We start from the raw sequence: 20818 nt of genomic DNA on the forward strand, positions 1-20818 counted from the left end.
GATATTCGGTAACGGTGGTTGACCCAATACCTACTATCTCATCGCTCGGGAGCCGCAGTACTATGACAACGACTGTTGTGAGTAATAATATCAATATGTCTGATGAGTAATAGGGGACTGGTTTCACTCTTAAAGAACCAGGTGTTACTAATAACCATAAAGCCATCAGTGGTAACCTCAGAACAGCGACGCCACCCCTCTTCCAAATGATAAGAACACGAATTGAAGAAATCATGACCACACATCCTCCCCATCGAAACCAACTCCCTCTTCCCCAAGACTCTTTACCAAGAACAGAAGGCACGATCAATAGTAAACCCCTTTTTGCAACCCAATCATACCCTCCTCCCTCCCATCCATCGCCACACTCTTGATACCGAAATCCTCGACTGCCAAATCCGCAGCATCCAACTCCGCGAGAACTCCAGCCTCTTCCACCTCTTTCCTGCTTCCGCCAGAGCTGCCCTGCTCAATACACTTAAAGCTTCCGAACTTGGGCATGCCGATTGCGATACCGGGGAACGTCAGCTTCTGAAGAATGTCGCCTGTACACGAAAAGTTCTGGTAGAGGGCGCACGTAGAGCCTTGATCAGGTCCGAGTGATGCGATACCGCCAGGGCTGCCTTGGATGTGGCATTCCGTGTTGGGTTGCGTCCAGCTGCATTCGCCGGCGAAGTTGGATTTGGTGCAGGTGTAGTAGGCACCAGGAAGACCGCGCCGGGAAAGAAGATGTGTTGGTAAGGCTGAGATGGTGGTTGTAGTGGTGGCAATGGTGAGTAAGAGGGCTATGAGCGCGATAGCTGTATACATTGCCGGGTTTGTTAGACCGGACGACGATTAGGAATTAGCTTTGGGCTATGCCTGTGTGTATGGCGTAGTGCGCGTATGTGTGTAATTTGTCTTTGGGGAACACTTGACTCGGTGTTTCAAATGTTCTTATGACAGCCGTGGGGTGTATTTGTGACTGAGCCTTATCGTCTTGTGAGCCACCGAGTCTCATGATTGTCTGCGCGCGTCGTACGGACGTAGATTATACGGTCACGGGTTTGCGTACCTATTGCACAAACGGACAGGTTGGTGCATCAAGCACGAAGTCTGGAGTTTGTCTCTTTGTCACGGACAGCAAACATCTACATGGAGATGTAGAGATGTATTGGCGTGACTCCATGGCGATGACAACGCCACGAAAGCTTTCAATAGGCCATACGAAGAAACCAAAAGACGTATAGAGAGGGGAAGAAGAATTGCAAGAGTGCCAAAATATCCAAAGACTAGAGATGTGAGAAGGTGATATGTGCTACAAGGTGCATCGGATGCGCTCCGCAACGATGGCGCGACATGGGTGGGTTGCTGCTTTGAAACGTCCTTCAGCGGGGCTGATGATGAGATGCAACCAAAAGGGTCGCAGTACTCGCAAGCTCATGCCACGAATCGTCTTACAGCCGCGAATTCGCTGGGGGACGCGGGTGGCATGCATCTGGGCTGTGTCATCAACGTGTCGCCGCCAAGCTGTAGCCGGTGCCGCCAATACGCACTTTTGGCTTGACAGGTATGACTGGGTTTGGTTGGTTATGATTGTCAGGTACGAAGCTGCGAGACGTCTGCAGGATGCCGCTATAGTGGACAGCGATCTTACACGTCGCATGGGTCGTGCATTTACAAAAGTGCTGCTCTTCGCGTCGGGTTGTAAAGTTTGTGTCGTTTTGGTCGTACCTACCTAGGTAGGTAGGCAGGTGTGCATGATAGAGGCGCGACGGTGACGCGCCGGCAATAGGTATGCACATGCCATGCCATGCCACGCCAACATTGAACTCACATGCCATGCTTTGGACTTGAAAGGCAAAGAAAAGGGTCCATTACAATCTCACTCCTCCTATTTTGCGCAGGGGCTGTTGGGTACAGAAGATAGATTGCGCGGTCAAAGGATAGGTAAGTCGGCCGCAATTTGCTTGCTTCTGCCAGCGTCATCTTACACTCGGCAATAGAAGAACGTTATCTTCACATGAGTCTAACGAGCCATCACAGTAAACTTAATACAGGTGTACATCAAAGGGCGAAGGCATCCTCGGACCCTACAGGTCAGTGGCTATCGCAAGCCCGACATGCAACCCACCACCATTTCCACCCTTCCACATCTACCAAACGGCCCGACACGATCCGAGGACTCAAATCCACTACCCCCAAAAATAAACCTACACAATGCTTCCGCTTCATGATGCGCAAAACGGCATGCGCCGCGTTCCACTATTCTTTCGTTGCGTCTTCCGAAACCGCGAAACCCCAGGCGTTTTGCAAATAGGGAACCACCCCAACTGTGGGGGTACCTAGCCACGCTAACACATTAGTGAGGTTGATCAAACACACTCGGCACAGTACAGATGTGGTTTTGTGGATGGTATGCTGCAGGCATTTACTATGTCATGGGGATTGCTGAGCGTAAGGATAGTATAGCTGGGACGTAGTCGCTATCTTCTACGTCGTGTTGTACGTTACCACACAGCAGCTCGGGGGTGTACACGAGTCTCTGCGGTAAGTCTTGATTATGAGAAACGCTGTGAGTACCTCCAGGTTATGAGATCAGCCTCATTGATGTATTGCACGACGGTCACAATATGCTCCAGGGTATGTTGGAATGCTCATCTGTATCTCATTCAAAGCCACTGTCACCAGCAACTAGATATAACCGCTACTCTCCAAACCTGCAAGCAGATCTGTAGACGCCACGTCACGCCACATGATTTAACCCCGTCCTTACGATAGTCTAGCCCTCTTGCGAGCCCAACCCGGTCCCTCATCGGACGGAGGACCCGGATTCGAGGACGAGGACATCTGCTGCTGCTCGGGAAAACCTCGGCCGCCAGCAGTGAAAACGAACGCCGGTCGTACTAAAGCTGGAGCTCGAGGAGTAGGCGGCTTCGCCATGTGTTGTGAGATGTAAGCCTCATACATCTCCTTTTGCTTCATCAACTCCTTTTGATGGCCTTGTTTCATCTGGAGCACCTGGGCTCCGCATCGCTTCCCGAGCGCGTTCAACTTCTTTCGACACTCCTCTTCCAGGGCTTGGTCGTAATCTAGATGGCCTTGGATGTCCTGGATTCGCTTGAGCTCGGCAGCCTCGGTCGCTGAGAGAACCTTGGCTACGGTGTTCTGCCAACTGTTCATGATGAATGTCAGCTCAGGAGCACGTCTGGCCAGCTCGTTGGTGTCGAGCTCTTGTACGTTCTTCGCAGCTGATCTGATGTGGTTGAGGAGAGCATGGAGTGGAATGTGTGGCGGAGTCGAACCAGACGTAGAGCCGCTGCCGGTAGATCCGTATGAGCTAGACCTAGCAGTAGACTTCGCTGGCTCAGAAGCTGCCAATAGCGACAAGATCTTCGTTTCGGCGATGTTGGAGTCGTCATGTACCGAGGGGAAGGGGCGCACAACGTTACGATCTTCAATTGTCTTGCCCAGAGAGCGTGCAATGGCTTCAGCAATGTCCTCCTCGTCTTCGTCGCTGGCGTTGTCATTTCCCGCGGCACGTGGAGATTCCGACTGTTCCGCTCTCTTTCCAGCTTTCAAAGAAGAGATGGTGTGTGACCCCGTTTTGCTCTGCCTTGCGACGTTTTGTGAACAGTAGTCGATCCTGGTCGCTCGTCGCGCCGCGTTCTCGTAGAAGTCATTACCGCCGTGGGCGCTGAGAACGATCCCTTTGAGGGTCTCTTCACGCTTCGCTTCGTCTTTGACTATGTTGCTGGTCGCATCTGCATTGCGTGAAGTAACGGAACGGCGGCTGTACGTTATAGGCGGTCTAGGGGCACTAGAGGGACCGGGAGTGAGCTGTGAAGGCATCGTGTTAGACGATGGTGCAACGTCTGCGTTAAGCGGAAAGAGAGTCATCGTGACGCAGGTGCAATAGAATATATAGGTAGACCGTGAAAGACATGGACAAGTTGGGGTCCGACGTGAGAAATAGGGTTTTGACGTAGTCCCGCAGGCGAGCAGGGGGGGAAGTGATTTCCACAATAGAAACAACGGGTGACAGATACGAATGGGGAAAAGGTCAGACTACAGTAGCCCAAGGGTGCGTGACCAGGAGTAAAAAAGTGAAGGTGAAGGGAAAGACGGTGACTACAGGCGATCAATGACGTTCGTCTTCGCCAGCTCAATTCCGTGTGCCTCTAGTGAGGCTGCTCTGCTGCCTATTATACATTCGCAAGTCTTGAAAGTAGTTGCTGCACACCACTCATGTACAATGCTAGACCGATCCAGGTTCTCGCCGCTGACGACCTGCCCACTGGTCAAGACGTCAAATTTTCTCAGTTTGAGCAGCGCGGGGGTATTGGTATTCTCTTGGGAGGATCATGGGTCTTCGGTGAGCGCTGGCGAAAGCTTGTGTAGCGATGGGGGAGCTGTCCGTCCGGATGGTGGTGCCAATGGCCATGAAGAAGCTGCAGGAAATGTCAGAACATAACAGCGTGAGCAGCTGGAGTAAAGTATGCATACCCAAAGGTCGCTGCAGATCCCATCATATATTGGCCTAGTGTGCGCAGCATTCCGTTGGGTCCAGGGCCGAAGCGGACGATGTTGGTGAAGCCTACAAGAGTCAGCGAAGAGCATGCAAAGGCGTGAGACGAGGCGAACCGAAGATGAAGCCAATGATCAGGCCGACGGCTGTCAGGAGGTCAGCGCATGCATTTCCTGGTCTGTATGTTCACCGTACATCCACCCATCATGCCACCCATCTTCACTATGCGCTGTTAGCTATGGCCAGGCACAGGCAAACTCAGAGCCCTACGCTTGTCTAATGTTGAAGGGCCATGCGCCCCTTGAGGCATTGAGCCGACTGGTACTGGCATCTTGTAGCTCTGCAGCGTCGGATGGTGAGAGAAGGCAGGAGGGGAGTTTGAGTGTCCCACTTGAAGCTGCAGTCTCGCCCGCCGCGGCTCATCAACGCCAAGACGAAACCACCGAAATCCGGGGAAAACGCAGCCATGGATGCACGAGGAAGCTACTGCTGGGCATGTCGACACGACGTCAGCAGATGCAGTGGCACGCAAGAGGTACAGCGCGTTCAGCCCCTACATGAGGCTTTGGTGGTTTCCACAGACTCCCTTGACCTGACACGACGGCGCTGCGCACGTGACCTCTGCAACGGCTGCCCAGGTGGCCCCTTCAGTCCAGGGCTGGCGGGAATGAGGCGAAATAGTTTCAACCACGGCTTGACATCTCCACCGCGCGCGTGTTGGACGTAGCCGCAGCATCTGCCTCGTTGCGTCGTGATTCTGCTCGTGCTGCCCCCTACTCGACGTCGCCATTGCGCCTGAGCCGTCGTGTCGCCCAGCTGGCCAGTAAGCGTTGCAGCGTCCCCAAGGCCCGAACAGGACCTCCTGCTCATCGAAACACGCTCCCCCATCTATACTGCCCACCCCAACCATCACGCAGCCCGTCCCGTGGCCTCCGCTGCTGCCCACCCATCCCAGAGACGCTGCTGCTGCATCCTCCGCCTGTCTGCAGCGCCTTGCATCGCTGCGACGTCGCACGGGCTCTCCCCGGCCAGCACACGAACGACAGAAGACGACGACGACGACGGCGGCAACCCCCCCAAGCCCACCCGCGACGCCCATCCCGGACACCGGCATCGAGCGCGACGCATGCGTGCATAGCCGACGTCGCGAGGCCTCTTTGTTGTTGTCGCTTGCTCTCGGCGTCGTCACGCTGGTGTCGCGCCGCTAAATTCGGACAAGACGGGAATCGTGCAGGAGAGGAAAAGTGACGCCGGACCCCAAACACGCCCACCTCCTTCCCTCCGCCGCACACGACCTCGCCAATGACGGCAGTTGCGCCCCCCGTCAACTACCAGAACATCAATCGGCAGGCATGGAGCGCTGAGGGCGTGTCCAACGGTGGTGGCATGTTCATGCCTCGGAAGAGCGCCCAGCGGTCCAACTCGTCGTCGAGCCTCTCTTCACAGGCCTCGGGCACCTCGACTCTCTCTGCCTCGTCCTCTGCCTCGCAGCCAAACGGCACCCCCCAGCAGCCCGCCGGCACCGACTGGGCGGCCACCCGCAAAGCAAAAGCCCCCAAGGGACTATGGCCCGCGACCAAGACTGAGCCCATCGCCGGAATCACTGCCGCACGCCCCCAGCCCATCGCCTCTGCCGGCCCCGCCTCATCAGCCGCTTCGGCCATGAGTGCCCTGCAAGCCCCTTCCGCCATGGTTCCCTCACAGCACAATGGCCAGGTCCCGGCCCAGCAACAGCCCAACGGCGCCCCACGCGCATCGCCCCAGGAGAGCACCGCCGTACTGCACCTGGTCCCCATGAACGGCACCTTTGAGCGCAAGACCATCACCGTCCCCTTCTTCCCCGACGTCCTCCGCATTGGCCGCCAGACGAACAACAAGACAATTCCCACGCCACTCAATGGATACTTCGACTCCAAAGTCCTCTCGAGACAACACGCCGAGGTATGGGCCGACCGCCAGGGCAAGATCTGGATCCGAGACGTCAAGTCGTCCAACGGCACCTTTGTCAACGGCTCCCGTCTGTCGCAGGAGAACAGAGACTCTGACCCCCACGAGCTACGCGAGCAGGACATGCTGGAACTCGGCATCGACATTGTCAGCGAAGACCAGAAGACCATCGTTCACCACAAAGTCGCCGCGCGCGTTGAACATGCGGGCATTTATGCACGATCCAGTAGCGACATGATCGACCTCAACTTCGGCGAGCTCGAAGGACCCCAGCTCTCTAACATGATGAGCCCCAACGGCCAACAGCAAATGGCGAATATGCGTGGTCGCACGCCCAGCCAAGGCTCTGTCAACGGTCAGCGACTCCCGGGCCCGGGCGCCATGGCCAATTACCCAAACGGCATGCAGCAACCCCGACACCCCAATTTCTGGCTACAACCCATCACAATGGAGCAGGTTGTGAAGAAGCTCAATGTAAGTGCGACCTAGCTACTCGTGGTACCCCTCTCTAACAGCCTTAGACCGAAATCAAGGCAGCAAAGCAGCAGTCGCAGGACCTCCAGCAGACCCACCACTACATCAATGCTATCCTCTCCGCAGACACCAAGAAGGAACCCGCGAAGGCCTCGCCAATCAACCAGGCCAGAATATCGCCGATCAAAGACGGCAGCATCAAGGCGAGATTTTCAGATCCGCCTGCGCCCCCACCACAACAGCCTTTACCCGAAAAGCCCGACGTTGCATCGTCCCTTAGGAGGTCCGACACCGAACGTCCAAAGACAGCGTCACCGGTGCGCTCTGACGCACAGCTGTCTACACTCACAGAGGCCTTGACTAGTGCGAAGAAAGAGATCGAAACGCAGGGCATGCGGCTGCGTGACTTGGAGACCTTGTTGAACGAAGAGCGTCGCGCAAGGGAAGACGCAGAAGAGCGAGCAGCCCGCCTCGAGCGTGAGACAACCAAGGACCAAGGAGACACAGAGACTATCCTTGGCGAAGATGAGACGCCCGAAACCGAGGCAGCCGATACACAGCGCGAAGAGCTCACTGATTCAGATAACGGGCCCACATCTCCCGCCAGCGCCGAGGACGCCACTGCTCGCTTACAGCAACGCCTGGAGCTCATGATGTCCGAGATGAATGAGATGAAGCAGCAAATGGAGCGGTACCGGGAAAGAGCCGAGACAGCAGAGGCCGATCGCAAAACCTTGGCAGAGATGATCGAAAACATCAGAGAAGACAATGCAAAGACTGCTGGCAAGGAAGCTCAACGGCGGAGCAGAAGCAACAGTGCATCCGCAAGAGCGAGCAGTAAGACTGGCGTTGAGGGCTCAGACGATGAGGCCGAGCAAGGTGAAATCACCATCATCAAAGAGAAGGACCTCGACGAAGACGGCCCAGAAGTATCACTTCCCAATACGAGGGAACAAAACGGACATTCTGTTGAGCCAAACGGTTCAAAGCAGTCAGGGAAGGCAAATTCCTTGGTTGCCCATCGGCCTGATCGAGCTGCCATGTACTATGGCGGTCCGGTTGGGGCCATGGTAACAGTCGTTGCAATAGGTGTCGCGGTCATGGCCATGCTCAACCAGTATCCCAAGGCCGAACGTTGAAGAGACAAATGCCAAAGTCTTTTATCACTATGCTAGGAAAGACTGGCTTTGTGAGGCGCCACCTCAGCGATCGGGCCCAGGAGCAGCATACTGAGCGTCAACGCTTGAGATGTTCTCCCGCGGAATTCTGGGTTATACGCCGATGCCAGACTACTGTCATTCTCATCAAGGCCATTCGCTGCGTTACACTACGATACCCACTTATGGATGGCTCGCAGCAACATCATTGTTAGGCTGTTCGCGACGCAATGTTGCACGATGGTAGCACCTCCACGATGTCGTGACTAATCGCAAATGTTCCGCAACAGAACCACCCACACAACTACCCAAACTATCCATGTCACCGCACTTGTCTCAGATGAGACAACTGCGGCTGGAGAAACACCGTTATACCGAATCACCACAGCAGACTTTCTTCCCTTTCGGCGTAGTTAACGGGTAATGCATCTGTATCTTTCGTTCTACTGGCGTTCAGGACTCACAGTGTCAGCCTCTGACCTCCCAGGCGTTTATCTCTTTCGGAAGGGTGGGAAGCATTGAAGGATTCTTTCGAGGCCAAACAGTCATTCACTGCGGTCAGCGAGCGATGAACCTTTTCTTTTGTAAACACGACTATCTTTTCCTTTGCGTCTCCTTTTTTTACTGGCTTGGGAATTGGGGGATCCGTGATGAATAGGTGGGCAGAGAGATTGGGTTAGGAGAGCAATCGGAGAACACATACACTTCAACGACACAAACATGACTCGCGAACTATGTTGTAAATTGCCTGGGTATCTACTTTACACTAATGAACCAAGACTGTCGTGACGTGTGAGAACTACATTACTAAGCCGATAGTAACAGTGACAGAACTCAAAATGCGTATCCTCGTCTCCGGTACATCATCTGCATCCTCCGCTACTTGGCCCATCTCCGCTTCCCTACCCTCGTCTTCTGCCATCCGATCCCCGGCCTCAACATCATCAATCGCACTCACATTCCCCATCTCAATCTTGACCCAACAATCCTCTTCGCCCTGAAAATGCAATCCTATCTCCAACGCCCTCGGTATCGCCCGCCCTGTCGCTTTAAGATGGACGTTTTCTCGCTTGCCATCTCGAGTCCCACTTTCACCCACACCATCTGTATAGCTCTTATTCCTACCACGACCGTCGCTACCCTCCCTACCCATCGCGCTTGCGATCTCAGCCTCCACATCCCTCGCTTCTAACCGTCCATTTGCTTGCGCATATCGTCCCCCGCCTCTCCCTTCTCCTCCTCTTCCCGCCTTATTCAAGGACGCGGCAGATTGCTTCTCGCGCTTGGTTATCTGCGTGAGTAGTTTCCGGATCCGTTTCAGGGCGGGTACGTACGGTGACGTGGCGGTTATGTATAGGGCTTTGGGGGAAGCGGATGAGGAGAAAGGAGTTGGTAAAGGTGCGTGAAGAAGTGGCCGGGTGCTTATTGTTGTGTCTAGGAAGTTTGTTAGATTTGGTCCATCTGTGAAACGGGGTCTACGTACTTTTGGGCAGTCTGGCGAGCTTTTGGCGGGGTTGATGGGTTGCGGAGCGAGGCTTGGAAGGTTGCTTTGCTGGCGCAGACTTTGAAGGAGAGTCCTTTGCGTGAGACGCTCGTTTTGGTGGGTTCGTCTGCTTTTCTGTAGTGGTGCCGGACGAGGTGATGTTGCTGGAGGGTGCTTGCGGCTGTCCACATGGTGGTGTCGCATCTGTCATGGCTACATCTTCCGGCTGTTGAGGCTGGTTATGGGGTTTGACTTGTCCGTTGATTGATCGCTTGATCCCTGCCATGATAGTGCAATGAACAGAGCGGGGACTCGTGGTTGTGCGTAAGATGCAGTCGATGTCCTCGCAGTCGCAGAGTCAAGTCGCGTCGCGTTACAAAACCTTATCGATAAGTCGATACCAAGGTCCCAGACCCCAGACACTCATCTCGGAAGACTTGCGACGACAGTAATGGCAAGCTCTATCCCGCAGAAGCTGCACCATATCCACCTACGAGGCCTTGTTTCCTACGCAACAGCAGCTCGCCTTCAAGAATCTCTCGTGTCGCGCTTTCTCGCCTCGAAACCGCCACTCAATGCGTCCCCACCACCACCACCACACATCATAACCACTGAATTCACACCCGTCTACACATGCGGTCGACGAGAAATTGGCAATGTCTCCCCAGACCAACAAACCTATCTGCGCGCCAATAACCGCGCCTCCTTTACCGAAGCCCTGCGCGGCGGCCAAACCACCTTCCACGGCCCCGGTCAACTAGTCGCGTATCCCATCATCGACCTGCGTACCCATAGACTCACACCTAGAAACTACGTCTGCTTGTTAGAAAAGAGCCTGATAGCTACCTGTGCGAAATACAGTATCAAAGCCATGACAACAGAGCATACAGGTGTCTGGACGAGTCCAGAGGATAAGATTGCCGCCATTGGTGTGCATATGCGGAGGAATATAACGAGTCATGGGGTGGGGCTGAACGTGAATACGGATTTGTGGTGGTTTGACAGAATTGTGGCGTGTGGGTTGGAGGGGAAGAGGACGACTAGTTTTGAGAGGCAGGGTGTCGAGGGACAGAGCGTTGAGGGGGTTGGGGGGAGCTTCGTGGACGAGGTGGGCGGGAGGTTGATGGGTGTGGAGGGCGTGCGGAGGCTGGGTCAAGAGGAGGTTGAGGCGTTATTGGAGAGCTCAAGAGGCGCATGAGCATGTTCGACAATCTTGACATCACGCATGTGGGCTTTGTGCTGCCCGCCGACTGACACTTGTGTACGATGGTGCTCCCTTCGAGGTGAAGGCCTGATTGGTGTAAGTGGACCGAACCTCCAAATGTTGATGTCAGAGTCGCATTGCAGGAAAGAGAAAATGAGGTGCGTCCTTTGCCAGACCGGAATTACGAGCTACGTCACCGTCACCATCACCATCACTGTGGTTGCAGCACGTGTCAGCGACACCGTAGCTATGCGAGCGACTCAAATTGACATTACAACACATTCAGAGTTCTAGATTGAAAGCGCTCCTAAGTAAACATCAAGATATGACGCCTCGTAAGAAGAGAAGAGGCGCACCACGAGAAACACTAGGGAAATAAGCACAAGGTGGAATGTGATCTTGTATGTCGAATGAAGTCGTGCTAGCCCATCTAGCCTCACTTTGTAACGCGGATGCATACCGTTTTGAACGCGAGATCTACAGATACGTTGCCGAGAAGTGGGTTGGTGACCAGAACTCATGTCAATCGTCTGATGGGTATCTAGCTAGCAAGGAACTGACATGAAAACGGACATGAATTGGAGGAACTATGCGGGTATCGTTAGTGAGGCATCTTTATTCTACAGGTATCCGAGTCAGCCCATATCATCGTAATTCTAAAGAGTAAAAAAAGACGAGGTTCTATCTAGCAAGACGATCAAACAGCATGAGGATGAATGTCCTTCTGTCTGTGTCTCCACCACTTCTTCTCCATGTCCCCCTCCCTCAATCCCCCTTCACTATCCCGGTCCACACTCCTCGCACTCGCACTTCCGCTTTCCCTCGCAAAAACTACCGAATTGTTCCCCAATGCACCTTCCACGTTCACAGTCCCTCTACTCGCAACACCACCACGATCTCGCCACTGGCCAGCCTGTAACTCATACACGTCCTCTTTTTCGCCAGCCAGTTCCTCCAGTCTTGCTCTCTTCGACTCTGGAACAAGAAAACTGGTAAGCATACCCAGGAACATGAAGAGCGCGAAAATCTGCATTACACCGTGGATCCAGGGTGTAGGATTGTCATGCGTAGCCCCCCTCTTGATCATGGGTGCAAAGAAAATCTGTGCGAACACGGCGCCTAACTTGCCCATTCCTGCGCTGATTCCATGGCCTGTACATCGTACCCTAGTCGGAAAGATCTCGGCTGGCGCTATAAAAGTCGTGGCATTGGGCCCGAAGTTGAAGAAGAATTGTGCTAAGACGTATAGTACTAGTAAGTGGGTTTTTGTGAGGCCTTGCCAGGCGAAGCCAAGAACACAGAAGATGATGGTCAGGATTCCGAACCCGGCGATTTGAATGGGTTTGCGGCCTATGGTGTCGACGGTGAAGACGGTGAGCCAGTAGCCAGGAAGGGCACCGGCGCAGATGAGCACAATTTGCCCTGTGGCCATGTTGCGTAGGTAGAGGTAGAGGTTTGCGCGTTGGTCGAAGCCCACAGTCGACATCAGTGATGCAGAGGAGAAGCCAAGACCATAGAAGGCCATGTCTAAAAATCTATGTGAATGTCAGCTTGTTCTATAGCTAAAGTAGTAAATTGCTGCACATACAACCAGGACATAGAGGTGCCGAATAGGCGGATAGCTTGGCGTTTCCGTGAGTAAAAACGCAGTACTTCCATCAACGTAGGCCGCGGCGTCTTGTACTTGGCCATATCGCTACGCGCCTTCGCCTGTGTGACTGGATTGACCACGTTACCCTGCTTACCATAGCGGTACTTTCGCGCATCAACTGAGGCCTTTTCAACATCGTACAGCACATCAAACGTGTATCGTGGCGTTTCCGGTACTGTGAGTCTGTAGTAAAGCGCGAACCAGGCGGGAATTCCACCGAAGGCGATGATAATGCGCCACATCTTGTCAACATGCATGGAGCATTGCCCGACGCATTCTCCAACGTTAGCTACCACGATCAAGTGGTCTTTGTAGACTATGACTACGATGAGAGTTACTAAGGCGGCTGCAAGTTGGCCGAGGCCTTGCATGGCGAAAACGGCGGCGATGATGCCTCCCCGGTATCTGGTACTGGCAAATTCTGCCGTAATAACTGCACTAAGCGGGTCTGATGTATGATTAGCGTATCATCGACAAGAGGATATGGAAATGTTGCATGGAACGTGTACGTACAGTCACCACCTACGCCGATTCCCATTACAACTCTGTAAAAGATGAGCACACCCACGATGGAAAGGGTCGCTGATTCACCGCAAAGCGATTGTGCGAGTGTTGTGCAGATAATAATAATCAGCTCTACTCCGTACATCTTCTTCCTTCCTAGAACATCGCCCAAGTACCCAAAGATACATTGGCCGAAGATGGCGCCGGCGGACGTAGCGACTTTGATGGCTGTATCGGCATCATGGGGCATGACGCCTTGGTGTTCCGTATCTTGCCAGTACACAATTCCTAGCAGGATGACAGCTAGGTTTATGGCGAACAGCTGAAGATATTGTTAGTCGGCTTTTCAACATTGTCGTTCATGTTACTGTCAGACTCACAGAGTACGCATCGGTGAAGAAACCAATGCCTGTCACGACTGCTAGTCGTATATGATACCAGCCGAAGGGCGCCTTGTCTACCTCGGCGAGGGCCATCCGCCGGCGCTCATTGGGGTCGGCAATATGTGTCTGACAGACTTGTCAGATACAAGAGAAGATGGTAGGGTCCGAGCCACCACGTACATAGACTCCGGGTACATCGCGATACGCCGCATTTCCGACTCGTCCAAACGAAAGCATAGGTGGCAGCGGAGATGGACACTCTGGACAACGACGTCCATAAGAGAGGATGCAATGAAAGGATATGTCAGCGAACAGCCGCGGGATATGCGAAAGGTAAGCAAGGCAACGCCAGGCCCGTGCCGAGTTCCCAACATGGGGATGGCGAGAGGCTCGATATCATGCCGCTTGGAGTCAATTGGTAGACACTCGCGATCAGACTCAGCATGACATGCCGTGTGAGGGCGCGAGTTCACGTTGTCGGAGGCTCGCTTGCGATTGGCTGGCTGGCTCGGAAGCCCAAAACGGCCCCATGTCGCTCTGGTGACTGACGGCACGCCTCGAGGTCGAAGTCGGCAGTGGCTTCGCGGGAGGACTGTTCAAGAGTCAGGGAGTCGGTGCCGTGGACCAGTGTGCTGGGATGGGACCGACGCTGAGACGAGAGGCGCTAAGGGTAGCGGAGGCGCACGTGCATGGAGGTGCACGGGTGGCATTGCCCGCAGACAGACTACTGGACCTTGGCCGCCGTGACACAACACCATGGAGGACCCAGAGCCATCCTCTCCGGGTCTCGCGTCCTCCAGCCCTGCACTCCCACGGGCGCCTGCCCGCGCCGACACGACGCAGAAGACGCAGAAGACGCAGGCGACGCCAGACACTGCCCGCCCGACATCGACGCTGACGACGGCGGACCTCGCGCCCGGCACGGCAGCCACGGATCCCTCGCTGCCCAGATATCACGTCCGCGCCCCGTCGACGGCGCTGAAGCTCGACACGGACCTCGCCATCGCCTCGAACCCCAACTCGGCACGCTCCCTCGACCCCGCCAATCTGGAGCCCAGCGGGAGCGACGCGCTGCGGCAGTCGGCCACGGCGCCGATTGCCATCCAGGACAGCGGCTATCTGAGGACCGCCTGGTCGACTGCCAGTCTCGGCTCGCTGTCGCCCTCGTCCGCCATCTCGTCGCCAGCGCTGGCTGCCCTGGGCGACATCACCCCGCTCCCCTCGCCCCTGGTCATGGGCGACTCGCCCGGCCCATGGCAGCGCGCCGACCATCGTCCTCGCTCGCGCGGCATCTCGGCCGCCTCGCGCGACGACGCCTTCGCCATCTTCGCCAAGGGCACCCTGTCGCCCTCGCCCTCGCTCAAGAAGAAGGGCTACTCGGGCCTGAAGGCCGCTGCCATGGAGGCCGCCGCCGCAAACTCGCAGCAGAGGAACGAGGCTGCTCGCGAGCGCAACAGGAGCATCAGCGAGTACACCCCGGATTCAATGCACAACACCCGCCCTCGGCACGTCTCGGTCGTCGACACGGACCCCGCCATGCAGCAGCGCATGAACCGCGAGACATATCTGGCGACGCAGCGAGGCCTCGTCCCCGCCAATGTGCCAGCCGGCCTTCCCACCCCGCCCGCGAGCAACGCAAGCAACCGCAGTGTTACCGACACCGAGGAAGACGACGTGACCGAAGATGACAAGACTCAATATATAGTGGTGCGGTGTGGGCCTCAAAAGACGAAGAAGCTCTGGCGCCCTGTCCGCCAACTGGGGCAGGGCACCTTCAGCAAAGTCTACCTCGCAACCTGTGAGAAGACCAAAGCAAAGGACCCTCTCGATGAGAACGTTTTGGATCCACGGAAACTGGTCGCCATCAAGGTCGTCGAGCATGGCCCTGCCGGGGGTGCCGACGAAGAGCGCGTAGAACTAAGCCTCAAGCGAGAAGTCGAAATGCTCCGATCAGTATCGCACCCCTCTCTTGTCCATCTCCAAGCCTTCGATCACGATGACGCCCAAGCTCTTATTGTCCTTACCTACTGTCCCGGTGGTGATCTGTTTGATGTAGCCAGTGACCATCGCGATAAGCTGACTCTCGACATCGTCCATCGCGTCTTCGCCGAAATGGTCAGCGCTGTGCGTTATTTGCATACCCAACTTATTGTGCATCGCGACATCAAGCTAGAAAGTACTGCTTCCATTCTCTTTACCTTGCCACACTTCATCTGGTACGTTTCTTCGCTTCTACTCTGTACTAATGACATCCAGACGTCCTTCTCAATATTCCTGTGTCTACCGTGCCTCTACTCAAGAACCCACAGTGCCATCCGCATGCCATAGCGACACTCACGGATCTCGGCCTCTCACGACGCATCCCTGCTCCTCCCGAGTCGCCTCTTTTGACAACACGATGCGGTAGTGAAGATTATGCTGCTCCAGAGATTCTCCTCGGTCAGCCATATGACGGCCGTTCAACCGATGCCTGGGCGCTCGGCGTCCTGCTCTATGCTCTCATGGAAGGACGTTTGCCCTTTGATCCACCGCCAGGCAAGGCCGCGTCTCGTAGTAGAGCCGCTCACCGTATCGCCAGATGCGATTGGTCTTGGGTCAAATTCGGTGACGAAGACGGCGAGTGGGATGCGGAAAAGGGCAACGAGTGGGCTGGCGCTCGCGAGTGCGTCGAGGGTCTGCTGAAGAAGGCCTCACGTGGTCGCAAGAGCCTGGAGGACATTGAGAAGCTGGACTGGGTTCAGCAAGGCATTCAGGTCAAAGGCGGCTTGAGAATGAGACCGGAAGATGAGGTTGCTGAGATCGCTGCAGCTCAGATCTCGTCGAGGTGATCGCTAGTGAAGAGCGGAGATGCATGGGCTGCTGAACTCGAATGATAGGACGTCTACGTTTCGGGACATAGCCGAGCGGCTTTTCAGCATCTCGTTTGCTAACTCTGTCCTTCCAAAGATCAATGAGCATAGAAGCTCCGCCAAGAAAGATCCATCATCAAATTTCAGCGTCTCTGTGGCAAGCCTCCATGCGCAGCTCGCCCCGGGGCTATTACCTTTCCTTTCTTACGACTATTCACTCTCACATTCGTTGTTCTACTGATATCCCATACCTGGTTCGCTTCTTCGTCTGGTTACACTTTGCTTCATCGTCGTTCAATCGGCTATTCCCTTTGCCGGCGTGGCTCCGCCTCTGTATGTTATGCCCAAGTTGGGTTGATTCTCTTTTTCCAACTTCTTCCATTAGATGGCATTTGAAAATGAAATTCGAAACTGACTTAAGATAGCGCTAGCAAGCATGCCTTTTCTGACTGTTTTGTCGAATATTGGATTGAGCTGGCTTGGATAGAAGATCAATATAGCGGTTCTTCGCCCCTGCCGTGTGGTTCTGTCGTGACTAGTGCAGCTGGAAGTATTGGATGACTATACGCGCATCGAATCTCACACTGACATACTTTCTCCATCACGCATAGTTCACTCTCACATTGATGATTTAATATCGCGACCTACACACAAATACTAACCAATGCATGGGAAAGAGGAGTAACTATATGATGTTGATTGGTATCGAAAATGGAAATGCGACGATCCCGGGGTGAGGGAACAGATTTTGAACGTAGCACTAGCGACGGACTTTAACCTGTCTAGATATTAACTACGTCATTTTCGGCAGCATATGCGCTTCCCCTTTCAATGCTATTCAAGGGCGCATCTAAACAGCGGATCTCAATTTAGCATTTTGCTAGACTCATTTCAAAAGACTTGTGTATGCATCTTGGTTAGCGGTGGTACCCTTTGAGGAGGTGTTCCAAGGTTCGTACGTGGCTACACCTGGCCACCTCACGATAGGACCTTCGGAAATTCAAACAGCGCGTCACAGTCGGACAAGGCAAAATGGAAGTGGACATTAAGATTAAAGCAGTATGGCGTCCGCTATCCGCCGGTGACATTGCCAGCCTCGTCCAAGTAGCTGATAAGATCCATCCCGACCTCCCTGAAAGCGACGAAGTCTTCGCAGAACGCGCCAGGTTATTCCCGCAAGGCTGCCAAGGTCTCTTTGACGAAACCGGTGAAATTTGCGGATATATCGTCTCGCATCCCATTCGCAAATGCGAGCCCCCAGCTCTCAACCAGCTTCTCGACGAAATCAGGCCGGATGCGGATCAGTACTACATCCATGACTTGGCTATTCTGCCCGCATTCCGTAGATATGGGCTCGCGCATCAATGTCTTCACGAGATCTTGGAGATTTTTGCCAAGGGATATGCAACTACTGGTCTTGTTTCCGTCTATGGTACAGGAGACTTTTGGGGTCGATATGGTTTCAAGGCACCAGTAATCGATGAGGTATTGGAGGGGAAGGTTCAAGGCTATGGGGATGGTGCGGTGTATTTTGAACGCAAGAACGAGTCGTAGACATTTGAGTGAAGAATGCATAGAGCGAGCTGTTTCAATCGGGATAGGAAGCAGCGTCTTTCAAAGCCGACAGAGAAAACTTCGCACTATATTGCAACGAAATTCTTCAACTCATATGTATCACCCTCTCCAGGCGACTAAGTTGCGTGTGCTGGCATGGATTTTGGCAGACGCCAGAACTCCACAACGCCGATACATTATTCTCGTGGATAGGGAATGGCACATCACTACGAAAGTATTCTTTTCCAGTGGCTTAAATAACTCAATAACCTCATTCTTCTACTTGAAATGCTATCACAAACACTACAGGTCGACAGTGTTTAGTCTCGCTCGTCCGTGCCAAGACCAGTTCGTAAAGTCTATCTGCAACTGTGTAATCTACATACGAGGTAATCAATCTGGTCCAATGTGGGCTATATTCTGGGGATTTGTATCAAGTCAAAACGCGTGTCAGAACCCAGCGTTACTTTGCATGGGGGCATATGGAGGGTCAGTGTAGGTTGCTCCAGTTGTGCCCCCACGGACGACGCCGAGGAGACTTGCCATAGGTCTGGAAGGGAGGGGAAACGCGAAACAGGCCGGCAAGCCATCAGGGACTGGAATTGTTAAGACGAGGGAGATCAAGAACGTGGCCTTGCCAATGCTCCCAGTCAATGGCCGAGAGCTGTAGGAAGATGGGCCGGGGAAATGAAGGTGGGATGTTTCGAGCCGCGAAACTGGAGAGATTCCAATTGCATGGAGAGATGCGAGTGCTACGCATCAGGTGGTTGGGACGGGCTTGCTTTATTCATGGACATGGATCTGTAAAATAGCTACTGGAAGTGGTACTGATATGGTAACGATGCGATATTCGGTAATGATCATCTCAGATTTTACAAAGCGTCTGCATTGCCTCTTTTGTGCTTTGCGACGTCTCTTTGACTACCTTGATGATGTCTTTGAATCTATTTATTGTTAGCCATCTAGTCCATAACAGATGACCCTTCGACACTGCAATTCCACTTACTCGGGTGTACTAGCGTCCCCAACGTATTCGTACATGAAGCTCTCACTAGTGGTCACCACGGCACCTTCATGGCGTAGCCTTGCCAAAGCGATCGGCACCTCTTCTTTATTACACGAGCTTACGCCATCAGCAATGACATAGACCTGGTGTCCGGCCCGGAGGAGATCGAGTGTGGTCTGAGTGACACAGATGTGGCTCTCGATGCCGACAATGATGCAGGAGAGTGGGCCAGAGGCGTTGAGCGAGTCTAGTGCTTGCTTGACTTCTGGTGTTCTACCATGAGTCAGCAAGTAGTATTGACGCACAGACCCCTTGTGCTGTGGCTTACACCATCGAAAACAATGTCTTGTCAAGATGACAGACTGTATTGATGCCATCAGGCTGATCCAGCTTCAGCTCCGGACATGTCTCGCCCAATCGCGCTACGGAGGCGGAAGGACTACGTCAGTACATGTCTCACATACGGTTCGTACAGCCGTAACCTACCTTTGTTCTGGGTAGTCGCGAAGACTGGAATGTTCAGTAATTTGCCTGAAAGGGTTGGTCAGCAGTAAGCACGCGGGGCGGAAAGTATAATGAAAGGTTTTGGTGAGCCTGCCTGAGAGCTTCAGGCTGACGCTCAGCGGGTGGCAAGCCTAGAGGGTGGTGTTGGTGTCTTATTGGAGTTGGGACACGGTGTTGGACAAAAAACGTGGAGCATACTCGCTTTCAGCAACTTTTGTGCCGTGGAGACGACTTTGGGAAACTCATAAATTGCTGGACGAAACTTCTCTTGAAGATCGCAGATGCTGTAATGATATTAGAAGGGAATTGTCACGGCTGTGGTCTGCATACAAGAGGGCGGGGTTCGCTATGGTCCATCAGCTATTGTCGCACAAGATGTCGCTAAGCAGCCTACCAATGCGTCGCTGAGCCATGGCTGAAGAAAATGATCGAAGAGAAGGTCCACGAGCGGCGAACAATACAGATGGTCGTGGGCGGAGAAATGCCATAGTCGATGCGCCTTATGCGGAGATGCCTCGGCTGGAGGGAATGACATAGTCGCTTCCCCATCGGTGCAACGCGCCTGCCGTAGCCAAAAGGCCCCTTGCGCTTGCGCTTGCGCCTGCGTAGCCGTGGACACCTGGGCATGATGGGCACGGCCGTCACGTGATGAGCCGAGAGTCGGCATCTGAAACAGAGTCCGCCCGTAGCCAGTTGGGTGCATATTTTGGAGCCCCAATTTACCGCGTCGAAACAAGTCGACAAACGCGAGAATGCCCGTCTTCTGACATCAAGACTCTGGCGGGTGGCTATACTTGGAACCGGAGGCGCGGGTACCTTGGTCATTACGAAATGCCGCCGTTGGTGCTGTCCCTGCGTCTGCTCCGGCGGTGATATACCGGTCAGATGCAGATGGGACGAGACCAGAAATACACGGTGACACAGGGTTGGTGAACAATGTCCGAGGCAGAGGACATGGCGGGCGGTCTGACTGCGATGCAGCAAGCCCCTACAATCTCACGAGTAGGCGTCATGTCCTATGACACGGGCTGCACGAGACAGGAGACGCCCATGCTGCAGCTTAACAGGAGTTCTACAGGAAGCTGTCATGTAGCGTAGAAGCACGGCGGAGTGGCCCGTTGAACACTACCGTCTCCGCACGGCCAGCCAGCACGGCCAGGGCTGATGACGGCTGACGGTGTGGCGTGGATTGTGCTTTTTCCCTTTTTCCCTTGTCCAGTGCTCTGGGCGCGGGGAAGGCCAGCGCCGCGGTGGTGATGGCGGTGGTGGTGGGAGTGCAAGGTGGTGGTGTAGGCCAGAAAGACATCGGGCAGCCCCCCGCCATGGAGCAGCAGAGGATAGATTACATGGCGTGTTGTATGTGTATGGGCCATGGAGAAGGCGCCCCTGTCGCCGTCACACGTCCCAAAGCGCATTAGAGGCAGCCCTGTGCGTTCATCCCTCGTTAGGACCTAGGTGTGGCCCAAATGCCCATGCCCATGCCCATGCCTATGCCTATGCCCATGCATGCCGCTGCACTGCACACAACCTCACAGACTGTCGACCTCGTCCTCTGCACCGCTCCGCCCGCCGTCTGCAGTGCCTCGATTCCCGTC

At 54.3% G+C, this 20818-nt stretch overlaps 6 protein-coding genes across 6 annotated transcripts; 3 read left to right on the forward strand and 3 right to left on the reverse strand.

Moving 5' to 3' along the window:
• Nucleotides 1–2751: 2751 nt before the first annotated feature.
• Nucleotides 2752–3831, reverse strand: J4E88_007508 (uncharacterized protein; the record flags this gene model as incomplete). Its single annotated transcript, XM_049401125.1, has 1 exon — nucleotides 2752–3831. The coding sequence occupies one exon, from the start codon at nucleotides 3829–3831 to the stop codon at nucleotides 2752–2754; it is 1080 nt and encodes a 359-aa protein (XP_049252809.1).
• A 1978-nt stretch (nucleotides 3832–5809) lies between these two features.
• J4E88_007509 (uncharacterized protein) lies at nucleotides 5810–8067 on the forward strand (the record flags this gene model as incomplete). Its single annotated transcript, XM_049401126.1, has 2 exons — nucleotides 5810–6928; nucleotides 6976–8067. The coding sequence occupies 2 exons, from the start codon at nucleotides 5810–5812 to the stop codon at nucleotides 8065–8067; spliced, it is 2211 nt and encodes a 736-aa protein (XP_049252810.1).
• A 3402-nt stretch (nucleotides 8068–11469) lies between these two features.
• Nucleotides 11470–13547, reverse strand: J4E88_007510 (uncharacterized protein; the record flags this gene model as incomplete). The annotated part of the gene is made up of 5 exons (XM_049401127.1): nucleotides 11470–12307; nucleotides 12361–12871; nucleotides 12937–13249; nucleotides 13308–13436; nucleotides 13491–13547. The coding sequence occupies 5 exons, from the start codon at nucleotides 13545–13547 to the stop codon at nucleotides 11470–11472; spliced, it is 1848 nt and encodes a 615-aa protein (XP_049252811.1).
• A 519-nt stretch (nucleotides 13548–14066) lies between these two features.
• On the forward strand, nucleotides 14067–16138 carry J4E88_007511 (uncharacterized protein; the record flags this gene model as incomplete). Its single annotated transcript, XM_049401128.1, has 2 exons — nucleotides 14067–15486; nucleotides 15567–16138. The coding sequence occupies 2 exons, from the start codon at nucleotides 14067–14069 to the stop codon at nucleotides 16136–16138; spliced, it is 1992 nt and encodes a 663-aa protein (XP_049252812.1).
• Nucleotides 16139–17191: 1053 nt separating this feature from the next.
• Nucleotides 17192–17713, forward strand: J4E88_007512 (uncharacterized protein; the record flags this gene model as incomplete). The annotated part of the gene is made up of 1 exon (XM_049401129.1): nucleotides 17192–17713. One exon carries the CDS (start codon nucleotides 17192–17194, stop codon nucleotides 17711–17713), a length of 522 nt encoding a protein of 173 aa, XP_049252813.1.
• Nucleotides 17714–18578: 865 nt separating this feature from the next.
• On the reverse strand, nucleotides 18579–19636 carry J4E88_007513 (uncharacterized protein; the record flags this gene model as incomplete). The annotated part of the gene is made up of 3 exons (XM_049401130.1): nucleotides 18579–18657; nucleotides 18720–18992; nucleotides 19596–19636. 3 exons carry the CDS (start codon nucleotides 19634–19636, stop codon nucleotides 18579–18581), a joined length of 393 nt encoding a protein of 130 aa, XP_049252814.1.
• Between the last annotated feature and the right edge of the window lie 1182 nt (nucleotides 19637–20818).

Source organism: Alternaria novae-zelandiae (genome assembly GCF_023758075.1).
Source record: "Alternaria novae-zelandiae strain BMP 2774 chromosome Unknown scaffold_16, whole genome shotgun sequence".
Lineage (NCBI taxonomy): Eukaryota > Fungi > Ascomycota > Dothideomycetes > Pleosporales > Pleosporaceae > Alternaria > Alternaria novae-zelandiae.